The 24,003-nt window shown below is 40.9% G+C and overlaps 1 protein-coding gene across 11 annotated transcripts in view; it reads left to right on the forward strand.

Annotated features, from left to right (window-relative positions):
• The window catches only part of MAP7 (microtubule associated protein 7), a 179,735-nt gene that overhangs the window by 5,187 nt on the left and 150,545 nt on the right, over positions 1-24,003 (forward strand). For 2 of the 11 annotated variants that reach the window (XM_053904448.1, XM_019420482.2), the window contains exon 1: positions 19,180-19,474. The exons of 3 other annotated variants lie outside the window; for them this stretch is intronic. In XM_053904448.1, coding sequence (XP_053760423.1) covers positions 19,342-19,474 — 133 coding nt within the window. In that variant the 5' untranslated portion in view covers positions 19,180-19,341. Of the gene's footprint in view, positions 1-18,716; positions 18,736-19,177; positions 19,475-24,003 lie in introns of those variants that run through there. 6 more of the 11 variants (XM_053904454.1, XM_053904447.1, XM_053904449.1 and 3 more) reach the window with 6 other exon arrangements.

Raw genomic sequence — 24,003 nt, forward strand, 5'->3', positions numbered from 1 at the left:
GACATGTAAGAGACACAGAGACACGTAGGTAGAAATGTCTAATGGGCACAGGCAGTATGGAGATGAGGGACAAAAATAGACCCCAGAACTCTGGGATTCATTCCATAAGGGGATAATGACTGAAGCCGGGAGAATAAGGAGAGCCTGGAAAGAGAAACTGAAAAGGGGTGGGAGGACATTCAAAGTGTAGCAGGGGAAAGAGCCAATAAAGAAGATGGGCAGAGAAGCTAAAAAGATAGGAAGGGCATAAATGAGCAAAGCAGGGGTGCCTGGGTGGCTCGTCGGTTGAGCATCCAACTTCAGCTCGGGTCACGATCTCACAGTTCATGAGTTCGAGCCCCACATTGGGCTCTCTGCTGATAGCTCGGAGCCTGGAGCCTGGTTCAGATTCTGTGTCTCCCTCTCTCTCTGCCCCTCCCCTGCTCATGCTCTCTCTCAAAAATAAACATAATTTTTTTTTAAATGAGCAAAGCACACCTGCCAAGGGCGAAGGTCAAGAGGTCAGGGAGTCAAAGAATGAAAGAAAAGCCATCGCTGTGGTTACCGGGTAGTCACTGACCCCCTAGGAGAGGAATTTCACTTGTTGGTGCAAGAGTGGGGGATGAACCAGATTCTAAGTGATTAATAGATGCGCAGATGGAACTGATTTTGGAGACTCGCCATCAAATTTGATGGTGAAAGGAAAAAAATGACAAATCCTTGAAAAGGCAGAGGGCTTTTTCTCTCTTTTTAAAAATTACTTTTGCATACAGAAAATTTACTGATATTTCAGGTGTACAATTCATTGAGTTTTGCCAAATATATACACATGTAACCACCATTGTAATCCTGGTCTAGAAGAGTTCTCTCATCCCAGAGAATTCCCTCATGTTGCCCATTCAAGTCAGGCTCTCCTCCTACCCTCAACCCCTGGCAGCCGCTGATCTGTTCACCACGTGTCTAGTTTTGCCTTTTCCATAAGAGTGGAATCACACACCATGTAACCTTTTGAGTCTGAATTTTTTCACTTAGCATAATGCATTTGAGATTGTTGTATGTATCAATAGTTCGTTATTGATGAGTAGCTGGCTGTTGTAAGGAAGTACCATGGGTTGTTAATCTACCCACCCATTGAGGAGCACTGAGATATTTCCCGGTTTGGGCGATTATAAATTATGCCGCTGTAAATGTTTACACCTAGGCTTTTCGGACTTAGGGAGAGACCTCAGAGTGGGTTTGTCGGCCCATATGAGAGTGTATGTTTATAAGAACCTGCCAAACCGTTTTCCAGAGTGGCCCTGTGGTTTTGCCTTCCTACAGGCAGTGTCTCAGTTGGAACTGCTCAGCATCCTTACCGGCACTTGATATTAAGTTTTGTTTTTAATTTTCAGCCTTTGCACCAAGTTCTTTGAGTAAAGCAGTATAATTGCCTTAAAGTGAAATAGTGCCCTTCTGGATGCTAAATGATGCTCGCTGGAATTAGAACCCCTGTGGAGATAGTGTTGCCCCCAGAGCCCATGTGTAATGCGGAGTTTTTATTTGGCTTTAATATTACCGTCTTCTTTATTCTTCCATGGTAACGATTTTCTGTGGAGTCTGCATTCTGGAGTTGATTATCAACAGCGGTGCCATTACACATCAGGTCCCATGCCAGTCCAAGTTCTCTGTCCCCCTTCGTGTCCCTCTTCCAATCCTTTGAGAAATGGCTTTCCGAAATTCGGAAGGAATGCTGTTTCAGTTACAAAGCTGGGAATATTGGTCTTATATCTCGTTTTATGGTCTTGGTTATTCCTTGTTGGCAGAATTTATATTGTCAAACTGACTACTTACATATCAGCTCTCAGTTACCGAAATGTACTTACAGTGTTTTGTAAAGATCTTGATAATCTGTCATTGGATGTTTTTTTTTTTTAGTTTTTTTTTTTGTAACGTTTATTCATTTTTGAGAGACAGAGAAAGACAGAGCATGAATAGGGGAGGAGCAGAGGGAGGGAGAGAGACACAGAATCCGAAGCAGGCTCCAGGCTCTAAGCTATCAGCATAGAGCCTGATGCAAGGCTTGAACTCATGAGCTGTGAGATCATGACCTGAGCTGAAGTCGGACACCCGACCAACTGAACCACCCAGGCGCCCCTCTGTCATTGGACAGTTAATCACTGAGCATGATCTAAGGTTCTATATGCTAAACACGTATGCTATTATGCTTATTCTTTATAGAAAATCCAGCTCTAAAGTTTGTCTAGCTGTTTAGTAGCTCAGTGTCTTTTGCCTTTTTTTTTTTTTTTTTAATCCAGTATAGTTAAGATACTGGATTAGTATCTAGTTATATTAGTTTCGGGTGTACAGTATTCTGTAGTTCTGTACATTACTCAGTGCTCATCAAGATAAGTGTACTTTTTTAATCCCCATCACCTATTTCACCCATCTCCCCACTCCCATCACCCCCCCCAACTACCAGTTGTCTATAGTTAAGTCTGTTTTTTGGTTTGTCTTTTCTTGTTTTTCTTTGTTCGTTTGTTCCTTAAATTCCGCATATGAGTGAGATGCTATGACCTTTGTCTTTCTCTGACTTATTTTGCTTAGCTTGCTTATAATACTCTCGAGATCCATCCCTGCTTGTTGGCCTTTTGCCTCTTTAATATCTGTTTTCGCAATGCTCTGAATTATAGTTTACAATTTAAATGGCGTCAGGTGGTTTTTCTCTGTTCATTAAATACTGGTCTTCCTAGTATCTTGGAGAAATAGCCAGTTAAGAAAGAATCTATAAGATTTTCTTGGGTGTGACTTTCAATTTTGATTTGAAGACTAATATATTTTTGACGGCTAGAACTCACTGCATCTGGCAGTTCCTTGTCCTTGAAACTCCTACAGAAATAGTTGTGAAAGAATTGTGGGGAATGCCAAGGAGAACTGACACACCAGACCAAACATCGCAGATGGACATAGGAATGCAAAACTGAGCGGAAAGGAAGCTGAGAGATGTATTTGGTATATCTGAGCTGGACTTTGCATGCATTGTTAGTAAAATTAGGTATATTTAAATTGTAGAGTATTGAGATTTGGTATCTGAAAATTTCTTCTGTTAATTTTTTTTTTTCTTAATGCTACGTAAGCTTTTTTGGAGTTGGCTTTCTGGTAAAAGGACCCATCCTTTACTATGGGATAACCTTCCGCATATAAACCTTGTATCCCTGATACTATGGTGACAGTAGGAAATAGCTATATTCTAGAATAGGTTTAAATTCCAAGGTGAAACTCCAGAAAAGACCCTCTTCTTTCAGTGTCCCCACTTTCCAACACAAGGCCTGCTTGGGTGGCAGTAACTTGCATAATAACAGGCTGTAACAAAAACACATGGCAGCCTGTCAAGGTTTTAATCCAGGCTTTTGGTTCTCAGAAGCCCTGACCTAACACACCAAACAAGACCTAGTGCCCTGCCTCCTGCATTCCAGCTGGATTGTTTTCCTATTCAGGGTTGATGCTCTAAATTAGTATGATGGCCCCCTTATCTGCAGTGCTGGTCAGTTCATTTAAGTATAGGCCATTCTTGGGGCTTAAGGTTATATTACTGAAATGATTGAGCTCCTATGCTGCAGCATCATTGGTTCTCAATCTTGACAGTGAGTTAAAATCACCCAGGGACCTCTTAAATCTCACTCTGCCCCTGCTACACCTTAGGCAATTATCCGAGAACCTCTAGGGGTGGGAGCCAGGTGGCAGTACCTTCTAAAACTCCCCCAGTGATTCCAATGTGCATTCAAGGCTGAGGACTACTTTCGATCTATTTCCTACTTAAATCTCTTAGATTTGACGATAGTAGATTTCATTTGGAGGTGTCAAGTGTACCTTGCTTATGGAAACCACCTGGAAATCATAACAGCTGTTACCCTCAAGCCAGTGAATTTATTTTGTTTATCTCTTATTTTGCTCCAGGAATTTTGTGAAGGAAATGTAGATGTGAATATGAGTAGGAGTACGCTTGAATAGTAAAATAATGTGCACACTCACGTATGTATTTATGCACTTTAATGTATGAATGTGTGCAGTTAGATGGAAAGTTAGGTAATGAACTTCTTTCTTTCCCTCCCCTCCCCCTCCCCCTCCCCACTTCTGCCACCTTCTTCCTCCTTTCCCTCAAAACAAGAAGGTCAACTTCAGGTAGATAAAGTTTTATGTAGCAAATTATATACTTTTCCCAGAGATTTTCCTAGTGAAAATCTGATCATCATCTCCTTGGTTCTGGAAACCACTCGTTTCTTCTGTCTGCCTGTAAATACTTAACACAAGAATGTCCTTCTCCTTGATGTTCTTGCCTTCCATCCTGTGGCACAACCTATGCTAATACCTTTTGGGCTAATCTTTCTTCACCTCTCTTCATTCTCCTCATCAGTTGTTACTTGACATGAGGCTGGGTCTGGTAACCTCTGCTCTTTTCACGTTGTACTTTTTCTTAACAATGTTACCCATACTTACTTTTTTTTTTTTTTAAGTTTTTATTTTATTTTTGAGAGAGAGAGAGTATGAGCAGGGGAAGGACAGAAAGGGAGGCACAGAATCAGAAGCAGGCTTCAGGCTCTGAGATGTCAGCACAGAGCCCGATGCGGGGCTTGAACTCACGAACCGCGAGATCATGACCCGAGCTGAAGTTCAACCCTTTTCCGACTGAGCCACCCAGGCACCCCCACACTTACGGTTTCGAACATCACATCAAATTATGATCTCTGGTTCTACTTGTCAGAACCTCCAGAGGCACGTCTGAGCACGATTTACGTGTATGTCTCAGGTTTTATGGTGCCATCAGTTGTGATTTAAAGCTTTTTCAGTGAGGGCTTACCTTTGACAGAACTGATTTTCTTTCTTTCTTTTTTTTTTTCCCTCCCCCTTGCAATTGGTGTCTGCATAGCTATAAAAACCGGGGCCACAATGAAAAAGGCAGTGGGGGATACTGAGTAAGACTGATCTCTAAGGAAAAGAGTGTCTTTGATTTCCCCTTTGCCCCTTCAAGATTATACTGAAGCTGAGCGTGTGTGAAGTCATTTGATCTTGCGCCCAAAGCTGACTACCTAGTGTAGTGATAATGTTAAGCTATGACTTTGTGCTAGGACTCAGGCCTGCTGTCTGAGTTCCATTCTCAGCTCCGTGGCTACTTGAGGGATTTAGAGCAAGTCATTTCGCCATGCTCTTCCTCGATTTCTTCTTTTTTAAAACCGGGATACTGGTAATGCCTTCATAGGGCTATGAGGAGGATTAAATGAGTTGGTACATGTAAAGTACTTATAACAGTGCCTGACACAGCATGTAGTGTTGTTGTAATTATTGTGGTCACGGTTGTTAAGGATTGGTATTGCATCACCGTGAAAATATGGACTTACCCTGGCTTGCTAAATTTTTCCCTTAAGCAAATTTTTGCTTACAATTATAAAGTCTCAATGAGAGAATCCGAATGTAATGCTGACTCAGACCTAATTGCAGCCGTGTGATCACATTGCCATCAGATATAGTAAGCATCATCCAGGCACATTGGATGGTGCTTTTCACCTGTCAAAGTGTTGCACAAAAAATGCTGCAGTAGAAGGTCGCCTCACATAACCTTGTGACTTGCTAAGATTAAGTTGTGATTGAGTTAAAACCCATGCCAGCCTCTCTTGACTTTTTTTCATTTCTGTGGTATTCAAAAGTGTTTCTTATTACTGCATCATAGTTCTAAATTTTAAGTTCTTTCCTAAAGTACTTGCCACAGAACTATTGCATTTTAAATCATAAAGATGGACGTGTTCACGACGATGGACTTCCCGGACTTATTTTGACTTGAAACAAATCACTATCACTTCGTTAACTGTTTCTCTACAAAGGAAAATCTAGGAAGCATATACAACTAGCCTTCCATTAGGCTTTCATGAGAAGTACATAGTTTGGGTTTCTTCAAACAAAGTACTTACGCAGGGGATGGGTGAGATAGGTTAAGAGGATTAAGAGGCCCGAACCTCCAGTTACAAAGTCATGGAGATGAAAAGTACAGCATAGGGAATGTAGTGAATAAGAACTTGTATGTACGGTAACTACAGTTGTCCCGGTGAGCACTCCATGATGTATATAGATCATATTACTATGTCGTATACCTGAAACTAATGTAAAATTGTATGCCAACTATGCTTTAATTAACATCTTTTTAAAAATTCAAAAAGTACGCATGTTGAAATAGAAAAAGGATCAGTAAGCTATTTTTGTTTTTGTTTTTGTTTTTTGTTTTTTCATTTTTGAGAGCAAGAGAGAACATGCCCACGGGACAGAGAGAGAGGGAGAAAGAATCTTAAGTAGGCTCCACACTCAGCTCCGAGCCTGATGCAGGGCTCAAGCCCATGACCCTGAGATCATGACCTGAGCCGAAATCAAGATTCAGACACTTAACCAACTGAGCCATCCAAGCTCCCCTAAACCGTTTTTTTTTTAATTAAGTTTCTTATGTATTAAATTTTAGAAAAGACTTCAAGTTGCAGAAGCTTATTTCCAGTGCCTATACAGGATGTTGGGACCAGGGTATATGAGACAGACCTTTCTCCCTAAGAAAATATCTTGTTCAACTTGTAATTTCAATTTTTATATTTTTAAAAATTTAACTTAATAAATCTTTAAATGTCACTTCCTCAGATGAATCTGGGTTTAGATGTTCTGAGTAATGCCTTTAAATTTTATATATGATACATAGACACTGTGGTAATTGATTAAACCAACATGCTTTAAACCACTCTTAAAATATTAAGGTTGGGGCGCCTGGGTGGCGCAGTCGGTTAAGCGTCCGACTTCAGCCAGGTCACGATCTCACGGTCCGTGAGTTCGAGCCCCGCGTCGGGCTCTGGGCTGATGGCTCGGAGCCTGGAGCCTGTTTCCGATTCTGTGTCTCCCTCTCTCTCTGACCCTCCCCCGTTCATGCTCTGTCTCTCTCTGTCCCAAAAAAAATAAATAAAAAAAACGTTGAAAAAAAAAATATTAAGGTTTATTTATATTTAATATTTATATAAGTATATAATATGCATAATATAAATGTAATATATAATATAATATATAATATATATAATATATATAAATACATGTTTATATATATTATATATAATACTTATAAGTATATATTTGTATATGTAAGTATATAATATTTATATCATATATACGTATATAATATTTATATCATATATAATATTTATATCATATATAATATTTACATTTCATATATATCTGTATCATATAATATCTATGTCATATAATATTTATATTATATATTTATATATTATATTTATATTATATATAATATTTATATCATATATGGTATTTATATCGTATATAATATATATCATATAATATATCATATATAATATTTATATATAAATATATACCATTTATATCATTTTTCAGTAAAAATATTTTTATAAGTACTCAGTATTTGAATGTTTATTTTTGGGGGAGAGAGAAAGAGAGCGAGTGCACTCACAGGTGGGGAAGCAGCAGTGAGAGGGAGACATAGAGTCCGAAGCAGACCCCAGGCTTTGAGCTGTCAGCATAGAGCCCGACGTGGGGCTGGAGCCCATGTACTGTGAGATCATGACCTGAGCCGAAGTCAGATGCTTAACCAACTGAGCCACCCAGGTGCCCCGTGAAAATAAAATTATTAAAAATAAGAAATACACATCACTAAAATATACCCAGAACTTTCTTTTGCAACAGTGGCTTCCTACCTCCTATCATCCCTGTGAGGATGTTCTTGTTGTGTATATAAAAAGGTATATCCAGGGGTGCCTGGGTGGCTCAGTCAGTTAAGCGTCTGACTTCAGCTCAGGTCATGATCTCACGGTTCCTGAGTTCAAGCCCCTCGTCGTGCTCTGGGCTGACAGCTCAGAGCCTGGAGCCTGCTTGGGATTCTGTGTCTCCCTCTCTCTCTGCCCCTTCCCCACTTCTGTCTCTTAAAAATAAATAAAAACATTAAAATAAATTTTTTAGAAAAAAGGTACATGTTGGGGCGCCTGGGTGGCGCAGTCGGTTAAGCGTCCGACTTCAGCCAGGTCACGATCTCGCGGTCCGTGAGTTCGAGCCCCGCGTCCGGCTCTGGGCTGATGGCTCGGAGCCTGGAGCCTGTTTCCGATTCTGTGTCTCCCTCTCTCTCTGCCCCTCCCCCGTTCATGCTCTGTCTCTCTCTGTCCCAAAAATAAAAAAAAAAAAAAAAAAAAAAAGTTGAAAAAAAAAAAAAAGAAAAAAAAAAAGAAAAAAGGTACATGCATATGCTTTTATTTTTTTTTATTTAAAAAAAAATTTTTTTTTTAACGTTTATTTACTTTTGAGACAGAGAGAGACAGAGGATGAATGGGGGAGGGTCAGAGAGAGAGAGGGAGACACAGAATCCGAAACAGGCTCCAGGCTCTGAGCTGTCAGCAGAGCCCAACGCGGGGCTCAAACTCACGAGCCGTGAGATCATGACCTGAGCCGAAGTCGGACGCTTAACCCACTGAGCCACCCAGGCGCCCCCATGCATATGCTTTTAAAGTGGCATTGCATAAGTCGCAGGTAGAGTATCAGGAACTAAAATGCAAGTAGAAGAAATGGCTCCACAGTAAAAAGCCTTAAAATAGAGAAATGGGGGATGGAGCTATCTTTAGTCTGGAAGACCTATGAGAGGGCAAATGCCTTTGAGTAGAAAACCTTCATAATCTTATAACCCAGTGAACCTCACAGGGAAGAACACTTCCTTGACATCTTAGATTCAAGCCTTGGTGGTCCAGCTGTACCTAAAGTATACTCACGATAGAGTGTAAGTCTTCAAGGAGATTTTGGAAGAGACGAGTACAGAATATCACATGGAAGAAGATTTTGCTAAATCCGGTGACTGGGAGCCCAGACAGTGGTGAGCCATTCTGGACCAGCTGGGAAACGCACAAAGGTGCCTTTTTTGTTTTACAGTGCATAAGTTATCTATTAGAGGTGTACGTATTTGGAAACCTGTTCATGGAACAACTTGCAGTATTGCAATTATTTTTAAAACAAACAGCTTTTGGTTCTATAAACTACCTACTTTTGTTTGTAAACAGCAAGAACCAGGTCTTTTCCTAGTGAGTTGGATAAAGGCTGGCTCTGGACTATGAAGGGACATGGGTATTTCTTGTATTAAGGGTTTCAGGGCTGATCTCTTCCTCCATGCCAGTCTGCAAACAGGAACCAGGTAATAAAATCTCAACCGAAAAATTGAGACAGTAGAGAGAATTTTATTATGATTGTGACTGTTTCTCTACAACTTTGTCTCTGGAACAACTTTTTTTTTTTTTTTTTTTTTAATACATCGTTGATTTTAGTGCCTTTAGCAATGGAAGTGTGGCCACTTTGCCTGATGATAAAAGGCACAATGGTCCATTTGTGGTGTTTTAGGAAGTTTGCCAAGAGGTTCCTTTTGTCATTATAGTCCTCCCTCAGTTGTCTATCTAAAATTCACAGGAGTTTTAAGGCAAGGGCTTAGAATAGAGATTCGAAAGGTAAAGGGGTTTTGGAATTGAGGTCTGAGATGTTGTTTCTTTCTGTGTAGTGTCCACTAAAATCTCAGTGGCCCGAGGTCACATAGGACCAAAAGGGGATGGCATTTCTCAAAAAATGTACTGGATTGCTAGTAGTATCTATTTCTCGGAAATTAATGCTTCCTATCTTTTTTTAAAGCAATTACTGATGCATTAGGAATCTTTTTGTTTAGGAGTTACAAATTTGGAAAGCTTCTGGGCTTGCCATTTAATCGTAAGTATACTCATCTCTTATCTGTATAATTTAGCTGAAGGCTCTCAGTGTTCTGGTTGGTTGCTGACAATTACACTGGATATGCTAATCTTATCAGTGTGGACCTTAGCTGAATGTAAATGACCAAACCTCAAAGTTCCCCACCATGATTTTCTGTTGATTGATTTCAGAACTGTGCTGAAGAATTGTATATAATTTTCTCTTTTGTCAGAGTTGGTTCTATTTAACCAGTAAGCGTAAATAAAGTTTAGTACCTTAAACCTTCGTGTACACTTTATCTTCTCATGAGAAACATGTATTATCAACACCATCCCCATCCACATATTTATATATATTTTCTTCTAATTGAGACAGTGAGGTTACTTCATGACAATAGGGAAGGATTTTTTTTTAAATCTACATATCTGTACTTTCCAAACCACTTAATGTTGAGGCAAGCAGTTGTTATAATGGTAAAAACGATTTGTTTGATAATGCTTTGAAGCTGACCTGTATTGGATTCTCAAAGAGCGATCATTAGCGAAAGGTAAGAGGATTTCGTAGGTCTGCTGACCCCAATTGTATGAGTATTATCTTAACAGAGCATTGCAATACTGGAAAATGACTTGAGTAAATAATGTCCAGCCTATTCAGTGAAAATTTGACTTTTGAGTGGCATGCTTTCATTTATAGCATGTTGATTTCAGTGTGGGAATGGAGTGTCTTAATCTCTGTGGGGTCACTGACCATGATGGTCAATTTTATCTGTCAATTTAGCTAGGCTACAGTGTCCAGTTATTGGTCAAACACCAGTCTGAATATTGCTGTGAACGTAGTTTGTACATATAATTAACATTTGCAGTCAGTTGACTTTAAGATTGCCCTTGATAATATAGCAGGCCCAATCCAATCCATTGAAGGCCTTTGGGGCAAAAACTGAGGTTTCCCAGAGAAGGACTTCTGCCTTAAGGCTATAACATGGAAAGCCTGCCTGAGTTTCCAGCCTGCTGGCCTGCCTTACAAATTTTGGACTTGCCAGCTTCTATAATCGCAGGCTGCCATTATTTCTTAAAATAAGTATTTAAAAAAAAAAAAAGTCTATATTTTCTTCAGAGAAGTAGTAGTATTTAGTATCAGTAGTGGTCCAGTAGTATTTTTGATTCTGTTTCTCTGGAAAACGCTGACTGGACACATGGACCCTCAGAAAGAAAATCAGAGTTTTCCCCCAGAATTATGTAAAACATTTAAATTACTTCTTAAGAGAAACTTTTAAATTAACTCTTAAGGTAAAAACAGGATATTAAACCTCTTAAAAAATCTTAATTGACGTCAGTTTTAATTTAGGGCATTTTAGCAGAAAGAATTAGAAAGAGTAGCAAAGCCACAAAAGATGGGATTGGGGGAAAGTCTCAGTAAGGGCTGAAATGAATGTTGAACACTTTGCTCTTGATTGGTCCAATTCTTCACTGGCCTAAAGACTTAGGGCTATCACTCCCCTTAAAATGCCCATAAAGTAATAAACTGAATTGGCCTATTATTCTTTAATAATGCTCTTCACTCACAAACCTTTAGATCTCCTCTCTCAAGTTACAGAGCCACACAGTGATCCATCCTCAGTGAATTGTATCATTGAGGGAAAACTCGTATATCTTCTTCATTTTTATTCCCATCTTCCCTAGAGTTTTTCACCCAGATTTCCATTAAATTGCTGATAGGCGACAGTGAGGGAAGTCTGCAGGCTGCAGGTGCAGAAATTATTAGTGTGGTCCTGTTGTAACCGGAAGACTGAGTGAAGCTTCCATTCTTTACATGTTTTAGCATTAAGTCAAAAACCTCTGGGGGGCATCAGTGGAATGAGTAAAACAATACAACTGTAGAGCCACTGACAAAAAAAAAAAAAAAACAAAAAAACGAAACCATGTGAAGTGTTAAGTAAGCACAGGCAGACTGTGACGGCAGGGGGAAGGGCTGTCTGAGTCTCAGGCTTTTTCTTTCCGCCAGCTTGTTTTCCCCTGAGCATATAACTCGAGTTTCCGTTTTCATCAGGTCTTGGAGCCAGTTGTGGGATCAGAAGAGACTCTTAGAGACCCAAAAATCCAACCTGGACCCAGTCTATTAATGCAGCACCCTCATCCCAGTCAGTGTTCCTGCATGACTGTCTTCAGTGATGGAAGGCACAATTTGTTACATTCTGGTGACTTCCAATCACCGATCCTAGTTCTGTCTTCCAGAACTACGCTAACACTAGACATCCTTCCACATGTTAAGCTTTAATTCAGTTATTTTATTTCTCCAGATCTTGGCTTATTTTCTCCAGAGAAATTGTACCTTTTTTCCAATGATTCTCCTGTGTTATGGCCTAGAATCTTATAGTCCTAGGTTGCTCTCTTCTGAATGTGTTCTGATTTCTGATCTCACTGAAATATCTAATTCAGACAATGTGGTCTGAGGACCAGAAAATAGAGAAGGTTCTTCCCCTTACTCAGCATGCTGGACATCTGCTGGTACCACCTGTGATACTGTTAGGACTTTTACTGCCTCATCACACCGATCACGTGTAGTGAGCTTGCTGTCCAAGGGCCCTCCTTCTTTGCAGCTGCTGAAGCTTGGGTGGGGTTTTCATTCTGTACCTGTGCGGTTGGACTTAACAAAGGAGATGTTCATATTTATCGCTACTGAATCTTTTTAGCTATAGCCCATTATTTTGAGCTTTTGATGATTTTGGAACTAATTCTGGCTTTCTCTCTACTTTATCTACAGATATAAAGCCCTCATTCTCATCTAAGTCTTTAATATAAACACTAACCACCTTTCCTTCTCATTGTCCAGTTGTCCATGTTCTGGACGTTTCCAGGAACTCAGTATTCATGCCCATCCCCCTGAAATAAACCTTCCACGCTCTTTAACAAACAAACAAACATGAGTGGGTTTTCATTTTCCTCTTTGCCTTCCATCCCCACAGTCACCATGTGAGACACCTTCTTTCATGTGGACAAAGTCCTTATGGAACTGGTTTTTTTTATATGTCATTCCTCCTCCCTTCTGACCTGTCCTCCACCAGACTGGCCAGTCTGGGTCACACATTGCGTCAGTCAGCATCCCTGAATGGCTCCCCTTGCCTCTGCTTGGTGGACGAACATTATATGATCTGCCTACTGCCTCCACTCTGATGCCATCCCCCAGAACACCTCACCTTGCACCCTTGGTGTGTGTTTACCACTCCTAAAGCAAGACAGGGAACCACAGTTTCTCAGTTTTCTTCTCTTTCTAATGGTGTGGTTCAAAAAAATAAAAGTAAACCCATAACTGCTCATGGACCAGTGATGGGTTAGGTAACTTTCAGAAACACAGCCCTGGCTATCTGTCTGATTCTTCTGTTGAACCCAGCCATTGATTTCTTTTGCCTCATTTTGAATCTGTAAAATTGGATTTGTAACCTTGTAAGGGTGTCACTATTAGAGGAGAGGATGTATGCACATATTAACTGTTGCCAAGAAATTGAGATGTTCATGCAATGTACATTAAGTATGATCAATGGGAATAATGAACCGGAGGCCCAAGGGCATTCTAGCCTGTGTTTACTGGGTTAAAGTTCAATGGGCATTTTGTAATATTCACAACTTAGCTAGTGATACCTAATGTTTAGGGAAGAGTTTTAAAGAAAGCTTGGTATCCACACCTTACATTCAGGTAAGTGAATCCTCAGGGTTTAAAATTTATTTCTGGTGGAGCAGACGTGCGAAAATGGGAGTCTGCTGGCACCACAAAGTGTTCACCACACGGTGAAGATTTATAGAAATGTTATAAAGGCACGGCAGGAACGTGGTACTTCTTGGTTTTTGGCACATGACTACTAGAGTAGTATTTACTGTTTCTCTTACTGCCTGTTAACAAAAGGTGATAAAATAAAGATCAAAGCAAACCTGCCTTTTTTATTTTCCTTTCAAAGGGTCAGTCTTGTCTTTGTGCAGTATTTCTTTGTCCAACAGCTAATTGTCTAATGCTGCAAGATGGCAGAATGTTAGGTCTTTATTGGCAAAGAAGCCATGAGGCAGTGTCCTCATCCTAGGAAACTGTAAGGGAGCCCCCTAACTTCAAGAATGGCGATGGTAGAGAACCAGCTGGGACCTTTTATTCCCAGGGGTTATTTGAATTCACAGTCAACCTGTGCTGTCTTTGTATTTTCAAACTCTGCGAAGGTTTTCTTTCTTTTATTTTTTAAATATTGCATTAAAACGTGGATTTCTAAAACTACTAGAAGTAAGTTGCAACTTACCTTTTGAGGGAGTATGCATTAAATATTTAAAAGATTACTGAATTCCAGTAGTTTTGAGGAATTAATCCTCTCCTCTTAATGTAAAAACGTTTCTGAAAAGGCCTTTTGGCACTTGTGGGTCCCACTGGAAAGTAACTGGCTTATATGTATATAGAACTGTAATTTACCAGTGACTGGCCCTTCAATCCAGCAGTAGTAATTTTCTATTTTCAGCTACAGTCCTTGGATTAGTACAACTCAGGCTCTTTTCCATTTCAGTGATCTTTTTGTAAAGCTCAGTAGGCTTTTAGAAGGAAAAATCTAGGTATGCTTCTCACTGGTTAAGCAGATTTCTCTCTGCAAGAGGATATTTTTGGATTCATTCATGGACTGTGTGCTATTTTCCAATCTTATGGACATAAAATAAAAGCTGACAAAGGATAAATGTGAACAGAAACCTGAAGTGTGTGTGTGTACCCATGTGCCTACACGTGTTATTCTCCTGTCTCACATTGTGACAAGCAGGTCCCAATCATGAGATGAGTTCCCTACTGATCAGTTAGTTTGACTCTGTTTCGTGTTCCCCTACCTCATGTTTAGAGGTAGCCCAGAGGCGCCAGGCAGCCAGGGTAGAGGGACACACAGACATGAGTTCATTGTGTACTAAGGGAATAGGGGCTGGGGGTGGGAATTGGTGGGGACAGCAATCGCTCAAGGACCTATTGGCCTATTTCATTCATAGCGGATGAGTGGTATCATTTTCAATATGACTGCGAATATATTTTATGATTATACTGCAAACATTTTTCTCTAGTAAAGCCAGCTTAGTTGTAAAATCTACCGTCTCTCACTAGGCAATGTCTCATTTCTTCCTACTTTGTACAAAGTCTCCATTAATCCATCATTTGTTATTTTAACGATAGTTGCAAAACCTAATTGACTCTTGCAAGTCTACATACCCCAGTTCCCGTGGGGACTGAATTGAGGTTCTGTACCTGCAGGTAACATTCACGGACACATGTGCCACATCAAATTGAAAACACCTATTAGTGCTGGGGAAGAGTTCAGGAATTCAGAGTAGGATTCCTTCTGCTTTCAGGTCTGGCCATCCCCCTTTCCACATCTGCCTTTGTTTTGGGTCTGAGTATCAAAGCCCCCATGCCCCTGTAGGGACTAAGCCCCGGTGTTCCCAAAATGAAATAAAGCTGAAAACCTATATCCTGGGTTTGAGCATTTAGGAAATTAATCTCAAATGTATTTACGTCTTAAATGTGTACTTCGTGGATAGGAAAAAAAAAATCCTTTATTATGATTATTTGATCTTGGGCTGTTTGCTTCCCTGTGACTGGTCACAGCTGTGACTGGGACACAGCTAGTTGATGTTGCAACCAGGATTTACAAGGCAGCAGGACAAAAGCATCTTAGCTTCGGAGCAGATGGCCCACAAATTAATACTGGCTCAGTGACCGAACTAGCTGTGTGACTTTAACCTGAGCCTCAGTTTCCTGATCTGTCAGGCGATGACTCCTCTCTCAGTGCTGTTGTGACTAACAAAGATAAAACTTATCTGACAAAGCTGGAGATGTTCTGGATAATGGGATTCTTTGACCTGACCTCACCCTGCCTCATGGGTTGTAGGATGGCTGGTGACTTATGGCCTCCTTTGATTAGGCTTTCATTTCCCCAGTAGATAGTTTAGGCATAACTTTCAAAACAGCCATTTGGGTGACTTTCACATTTTGATACAGATCAAAATTCTCCATGAGACCCTAGAGCATGAAGAGTACCATCTCTGTCATTAGAGGGATATTCCATTGCTGTTAACAGAAGAGAGTTGTTGAGGGGGCGCCTGGGTGGCTCAGTCGGTTAAGCGTCCAACTTCAGCTCAGGTCACGATCTCGCGGTCCGCGAGTTCGAGCGCGGCATCGGGCTCTGGGTTGATGGCTCAGAGCCTGGAGCCTGTTTCGGATTCTGTGTCTCCCTCTCTCTCTGCCCCTCCCCCGTTCATGCTGTGTCTCTCTCTGTCTCAAAAATAAATAAACGTTAAAAAAAAAAAAAAGAGAGAGAGTTGTTGATTAGCTAGGTGTGGCAGAGGTGGGCTCAGTTAGAGTCCTCTGTGTCCCAGAAGGGCTGTTCTGTGATCTCTGTTCCACAGACCTCAGGGAGGGCTCCTTTGTGAAATCTTATCTGGACAAGTTAAGTGCTAGGAAGCTTTTGCTTTGCTGCTGTGTTTCTCCTGTAAAAGAGGAGAAAAAGCCATCCAGGCCATCCTTGAGAGTAAAGGAATATACATCTTCTGCGGAAGTCATCTGAATTTCAGCTTTCACTTTGCTTTTTTAAAAGCCACTCTTGGAAAGATGTTTCATTTTCTTCCTAAGATACTTCGTAAATGCGATCCTTTCATTTTTTTATTTGAAAGATGAAGGTTGGGGGGGGTGGTGCTTCTGGGTGGCTCAGTTTGGTTAGACATCAGCTCAGGTCGTGATCTCACTGTGTGAATTCCAGCCCCACATCAGGCCTGCTTGGGATTCTCTGTCTCCCTCTCCCTCTTTCTCTCCCCAACTTGCACACAGGCTCACTCTCTCTCAAAATAAATAAACTTTTTTTTTTAAGATGATAGATGAAGGAAAAGATCCCTTTTTCCTTAGCTTTACCACTTTCAGTAATACTTTTGTTAGATCCATGGAGAGGATCAGAAGCTGTTAGCCGTATCTGGGTAAGAAACATTTCTGAATGAAATTTGTCGTTTGCTTGAGACATAGCTTTTCACTTCTTCTGCCAAAAGGTAGTTTCAGCTGTGTGTGTGTGTGTGTGTGTGTGTGTGTGTGTGTTGCTTTTGTAAGTACTAACCTGATTCTCTGGAAGTAGAAGAAACAAACTAGATTTGAAAAGATTTTCATAAATATGTATAATACTGGACTATGCTCACTGATCTTTTGATTAAAGAAATAAATAGGAAATAACAAATCATCTTTAATTCAAAAATAGAATTTCCAAATAGAATTAATGGCAGTAGGTTGTATCTACTGTTTATTTCTTAAACAACAAGATCTTGCATGTTTGAAGCATGGATCCTCCCTTTCCTTCCTTCTCCACATCTTGCCATCTCTGTAAGAAGCTAGCAAGAGGGATCTAAGATCCTAAACGATGCAGGCCGAATTTTCGTCATAAGGAGAAGCACGTTTTCACCACAGACTTGTTGGTGGGTAACATTTGACCTGGTCAAGGAACTTCACCTCCTGCGCCTTGGTTTTCCTTGCATGTAAAATGTTGATTTAGGTGGTTTCTCAGACCTATGCAGTTCTTCAACCCCATTCTCTTTTATTCCAGGTACTCACCAAAGAGGTGAACATGATTTTAAGTAAACTTAATACCTGAAATTTCCTTCAGTTCCCCAATCTACACATCTAACTCTTAATTGAATCCCCCAGCCTTTGAGCAAAAGATTTCTGAAGTGTTTTGTTTTGTTTTTTTTCCAGCATGGATTTGCCAACCATCTAGTGACAGCTCCAGCAGTGGGCTGGACAATATTATTGCTCGATAACCTTGATAGTTGAACTGGAAACACCTGAAATACGAAGCAGAAATGGGAGTACTTACAACAGATGTAGTGTAAAATGTAAAAGCAGGTGATATGTATAAGCACTTCTTACTGCTACCACTATGCTTCATTTAATCCTCTCCCCAGTCCTGTAAGCTAAATGATGTCACCCCAATTTTACAGTGAAAGCTAAGGCACCAAGAGAAGTTAAGTGAATTGTCAGAAGTTATCCTTCCATCCAAAGGTTGGAGAGAGGGTGCTTGGGGCTCCTGGGTGGCTCATTTGGTTAAGCGTTCAACTCTTGGTTTTGGCCCAGGTCATGATCTTGCGGTTTTGTGACTTTGAGCCCCGCGTCGGAAAATGTAGGAGAGTGGTCTGGGATGGGAGGATTGTTTTGGACTTTTTAAGCAGACTTGATTTTGATTAAAAGGCAAAAACAAAAGCAACAAAAGCTACCAATTTGGCAGTAGGCATCTGTCTGTGTCACTTACTATAAATTTAATTTTTTCACACACAGCATAAATTTCAGGCAGCCTAGAAGTGGAGAGTCTTAAGTGAGAAAGCTCATTTCAGAAGAAAACAATAATCCCATGATTGTATGCTTTGGAGAAAAGAGTCCAAAAAAGAACTAAAAGTGGGTCAAGTGTTAAGAATTGCTCAGCACTGCTGGTAGTGACTCGCCCAGAGCAGTGGAAACTGGGGGGAGTTGGCCGCGTGTCCGTGAGATGGATTCCCCGCCCCCCCCCCCCCCCAAGTAGGTGGATTGTACTTTCTCATTTCTCTCCTTTCAACTTGACTTGCAGAAGGGGTAGTCCAAATTGTGGTCTTGGTGAGAACAGGCACAGTTCTCCCCCTGCCTGTCCTCCCTGGAATGTCTCAGGTGCGTGGCAGTGTCAATCCTCATGGCCCAGCCTGGGGTGATAGGGACCTCCAGAAAGCTGCGATGTGATACTGTGTGCAGAATGAGCCATGGGCGTCCAGCTATGCCTTCATCCAGGGACTCGCAAACATTGTCATGATTGAAAACCGGGTCCCCCAAAGAAGAGAAGGACTTCTTGCCTTGAGTCCCCTTCCCCATCCTGGGGAGTCCCCTGCTGCCTGTGCGGGCATGGCGACAGTTGTCCTCCGGGGCTGCAGCCTGGCGGGGCGGGCGGAGAAGAAAGGAAGAGGGAGCTGCACAGCGCTGGCGGCTCCCTCCCCCCTGCTCCAGACCTCTGCGGTGAGTTCCCCCGACCAGCATCCCGCAGCTGCCTGCGCTTCCAGGCGGACCGGAGCTGCTCCCAGCCCTCCCGGATTAGGACCTGTCCCAGTTGTCAGGGCAACTGTTTACAGGACAGCATATCCCGGTTTTCCCTCTGTGCCGTGTGCCGAATATCTTACTGTGCGGTGGCAGGAAGCCTGGGCAAAGGTGCCGCAGCAGGAAGAAGCTGGGATCTGACTGAACAGGTTAGGCAGTGGAAGGAGGCTTCTGACCCTGCGTGCCTTTCCCGGGGCTCTTCCGGAAGGAAAGTGCGCCTGCGTGCTTGTGTGAGCATGTGTGTGCCAGCTAGCGAGCTCCAGCCAGCCACTTGCCTGGGGGGAGTAAGCGGGAGGGGGCGCGGAGGGGAGGTGGGGGGTTGCTGCTAGGTGAGGGGGAACTGCAGGGCCTCAGTTGCCAAGTGGCTGGTAGTATCTGTCAGCTGTTTGCACACTGTTTACCCATAGGGGATCTATTACAAGTGCTCAAATGAACCGGCAGCTTGGAAACTAGCAGCTTCCTGGGAGCTGCAATTACATAAGCATATATTTTTAATATAATAATAATTAAAAACCAAGTAGCCGCGGTATGCCTGGATCAGCTACAGCTATCCGACAAGAGAGACTGAAGAAGACCAGTGCAAGGCCAATTCCCCTTGGTTTATTCACCATTAATGAGGAAGATGAACAGCAAAAGAATGGAAATTCCAGAAGACCTAAAGGTATGCATTAGCTCTACCCTTTGGTTGGAACTGGAGCCAGCCCCCATTTCCCACACTGTCTGTAGCACATTTACAAACTGTGTCTGTGGTGCACGCTGTGTGGAGTGCTTGTGACCTCCTAGCACAGTTTGCTGGTTGTATTTACACATTCTGTAGAGCTGTGTATGCATGAAATGCAGAACAGATTTTGCAGATTTGGTAGGTTTCAGATCAGTTGCCTTTTTTTTTTTTTTTTTTTTTTTTGACACAAGCTACTTTCTTGGCCTGGAGATCTTTAATTTATACATGCTCATTTGAACAGTTACCAATGGCATGTCCTTACCAGGAAGGAAATAGGACTTAATCCAGGTTTAAATGATCATCTCCCTACCTTGTTTAGGTGCATTGGTGATTTCTGTTTAATGATCTGAGTTTCTCCTTGAAAAGGGAGGAGTTAGATGAAGTGACCTAGGAGTGAATCCTTTCCAAGGGCAGAGAGTCAAGATGTTACTTCTTTTTCTATTCTGAAGGAGCTTGAGAAGGTGGTAAAACAAACATTGAGCACACTGTAGGGGGCAAAGCTAGAGAACAGGGAGGGGAAAGCATGACGTTTTATAACTTCTGATGGTAACTCTGCTGAACATCTGTCTGGAGGTTGGAATGTGCTGGGTGCAGAAAGGGGAGGTCTGATTCTTGTACCTTTCTTTCATAATGATGAAATGGAGCAGCAGTTTTGCCTGGCTTCTCGAATCCCCCTGTACTGCATCATTTTAGCATCCTCTCATAGCTACCCTCCCACAGCTGTAATTGTCAGAGATGGCAACATCATAACATTTTTGAAGAGGGGCTTTAAGCCTTGCCTTTTAAGTTTCTTTTTTCCCAGTATCCTAATTCTTGCAACCCCCTTCCCCCAAATGCATATGAGCTGTTTGTCTCTTAAACTGATAGGTTATCAGTTTTGTTGTTTCTATGTGCTGATTAAATTTTAGCTTGCATTCAAATTGTTCTGTCACTGAGATATCAAATTTCCTCTGTGTGGTACAGAGTAGTAGCATGGCAAAGTAGCAAGCAAATACTGAAGCCCTGATAGAATGAGTGTTTCAGTAGAATCCAGTGCCTGAAAACGACTGGCTTTCTTTTTCCTGGCTCTTGAATGAGTCTTAGAGTTTGCTTTTCTTAAGTATAATTGAAACTGTCAACTTTAAATCCCAAAGTATATTTTTACTTCACTTTTAAAAGGCTGTATACAGGGAATTTCAAATCAACAGAACCTTAGTAATGTAGTTGATTTTAATTTTACTATCAGACATAGTTTCTATTTTAGAACAAAATGACTTCAGGAATTTACTGATGCCACGGATGGAAGCTGACATAGGTGATTCTTTCATTTGCCCAGGAATTAGACAGTTGAACCAGAGTGTGGTCTTGATGAAAACCCAGTACTTTCAATGGTTGGTAGAAAATCATTTGGCCTCTTAAGAGGTGTTAACTTTCTAAATTAATGTGGAACTGTTGAACTGTGCCCACTCTGTATTTTTGGAAATGTTCTTGATTTGCGGCACTTTTCCCTTAGGCATTTTGGAACAGTAATTTAGGATAGCTATCCATTTTGTTCTGAGTAGTTTTCTTGAATTCCTCTCTTTCTTCTGTGGTTTTTTTCCCCCCCAGTTGCCTTTAGTATTTTATTTAAAGGGAAAAAGGGTAAGGTAAGTAGTTACTTCTAAAAATGTATTTATTTTTGGCAATTCGTGCAACTTCGTGGATAAGAGAGACTTAAGGAGTTTCTGAATCCCTACCATTTTTCTTTTTCTACTTTTCCTTATATCAAAGGGAAAAAGAAGAAAAAAAAAAGAGTAGAAGAAAAATGCTACGTTGATAAGAATGCCCAGACATAAACAAACAACATTGGAAATCTTTAATGATTCCTAACGAGTAATACTATTGGCTTGGTTCTGAATTTCTCATCAGGTCTGTCTGAACAGTAGGAATGTCCACTTTCAAATCTGGCTTTGTCGATCAGAACAGTGATGGAGGTATTCTGTGTATGAACTGTCCAGTATGATAGCCACTAGCCACATGTACCTGGGAGTACTCGAAATATAGCTACTATAACTGAGAAACTGATTTTTAAATTTTAATTGATTTTGAGTTTAAAGAGCACATGTGGCTAGTGGTTACCTTATTGGACAACACAGTTTGAGTCTGTAGAGCTTTGATCTTCTGAATTTTTGTCCTCTCTGATTTGTCTATCCTTAATTGCTTCCTGGTGCCAGATATGGTCAGGTCCTGAAATGAATGTGGTTTTTAAAAAGGGCTTGATGGAGCAGACAGCCTCTTTCCTGCAAGGAAGCATAATAACCTGGCTTTATTGACCATTTCGGCTGTCCTTTCCCACGTAAATGTTATTGCCTGCTCTGAATATTATTCTTAACTCACCAGTTGCCTGTACCGTCTTTTGCAACTTATAATGGACTTTTATTTTCTAAATTATTTCCAGAGCATCATAGCCGGATGACAAACAGATTATCTTCCATGTGTGACTATTAAGATAAACAATCACTTTGTTTTCTTTTCTCCCTACTCTGTGGCCTAATCAGCCAACTGTACCCAAACTTGGTTTTCATGCTTAATATCTTTATTCTGTCATTACTAGCAATAAAGAAGCATGCTATCTAAATTCAGTAAGCAAAATGCTTCTGTCAAGAAGGACCCTGGGTTCATGACAAGTAGTATCTTTCTGGGTACTCTGCTGTTGGGTAACCATCATAATGAACTCAGTAGGAATAAACATATCGATTACCGTCTGGACTCCCATTGTGGCTTCAAAATTACCCTGGTGGACTGAGACTGTAGTTTGTTTAGCTAGTAGATGAGATCAGTTCTTGAAGGAGGGATTTTTCTCCCATGTAATCGATAGGGATGTACTTGATAATATTGATATATAACATTTAGAGAGTAATTGGGAGCGAATTGGGCTTATGTTCTTGCTCTTACACCTCCAGAGCCCAAGCCTCAGTGCAGTGCTGACGTTAGGACTGGCAGAGGCGAGCCTACTTAGCTACTGCAGTGACTAAATGACCTTGGATAAGTTTCAAGGCAAACCTACCTTACGGTGAATTTTGCTGAGCAGGTGTCATTATTAAATAAAAAGACATTTTCTCCCTAAACCAACACTTGTTAAATGCACACTCTGTACAGATTGCATTGCTGGGTCGTTTGTGGAGATGGTGCAAAGGTAATTGACACGGTTTCTACTCTCAGAGGTGTTTACCTGTCTAGTGGAGGAAGACCACTATGTACCAATAATGCAAGAATACAGACTAAAATCAGGGAAAGGGCAGAGAGTATATGGAAAGTATCTACACATACAGCTGTGCCCTTCTTGAAACTGTAAGCTATTCAAGTGCCAGGACTACTCTTCTGGGTAAGAAATTGCAGACTGCATGGAACATTACTGAATGGAGATAAACTTAACATTTAAAAATAATTTGCACAGTCTCTGCAAGTCTAACAGGAATTTTAAGAAATGTTGACCATATTAGAATTGTCCTTCCAAGGTAACTACTTTGAGGGAAACAGTAAGTACTATATTTGGATGTATCCGATAGGTTAATCCTATCACTCTTTACCTCGTTGCCTCTACCTAAGAGTATATCGGGGATTCTACTCTGTTTTGTTGTTTTCCATCATTTTCCTTGGTGGAAAAAATGAAGGCATATGTTTACAGGGTAGTATTAATTGACTACTTTGTTAATATCTAGGTTAATGCCTTCTGCCCCTTTTGTTAGCAAATTGCAGATTATAAAATTTCTCCTTTAAATCAGGGCGCAGTAGTTCTGAGCAAATGTGCTCTCCTTCTCCCTTTACTCCTTGTCTGCCTTTTTGTTAAAATGTGTATTTATGGAGCCTGTAGTTAACTTCTTTTCTTCTGGCTTATCCACTATGAAGGTAGAATTTCTGCCAGTTAAGGTTTCCAAATGAAATACAATCTCCTATTTACCATTTGTATTCCTATTGGATTGGTGATGATCTAACAGTTGTAATGTCCTCTTTGTAAGTCATGAGTCTTTTTTTTCCTCCCCCCAAAAAGGAGCATTATGTCAAGTAAAAATGCCATTCTAGAATTCATTCTCCCACATGTTCTTGTTTCTTTTCCTCTTGGGCTCTGTAAGACTTGGACTGTTGTCTGTACCCAGTGTCTTTATTCATGCCATTTCAGCACTAGGCAAAGACATTACCAGTAGAATTTTACAACTGGTGAGGCAAATGTATAGTTAGGAGGAGCAGTAACATCAAAGATCCCTATTATAAGGAGGAAATCTTAAAGTCAAATTGACTGGCATAAATTTTATTTGCTAAAGAGACCTGAAATACAATGTCTTATTCAGAAGATTTATATAAAAATAACAGTAGATGTCAGGAACAAGGACCATAACATCTGCTGTATGGCTTGCACTCAATGGATTCTCCTTGAATACGTGTTGAGTGAGTAGAACCGTCTTCTAGGCATTCTGTGTTATAGAAGTAGAAAATTACCATAGATGTCACTG

Source organism: Panthera pardus, unplaced genomic scaffold, assembly GCF_024362965.1.
Source record: "Panthera pardus isolate Hobbes unplaced genomic scaffold, ASM2436296v1 HiC_scaffold_17, whole genome shotgun sequence".
NCBI lineage: Eukaryota > Metazoa > Chordata > Mammalia > Carnivora > Felidae > Panthera > Panthera pardus.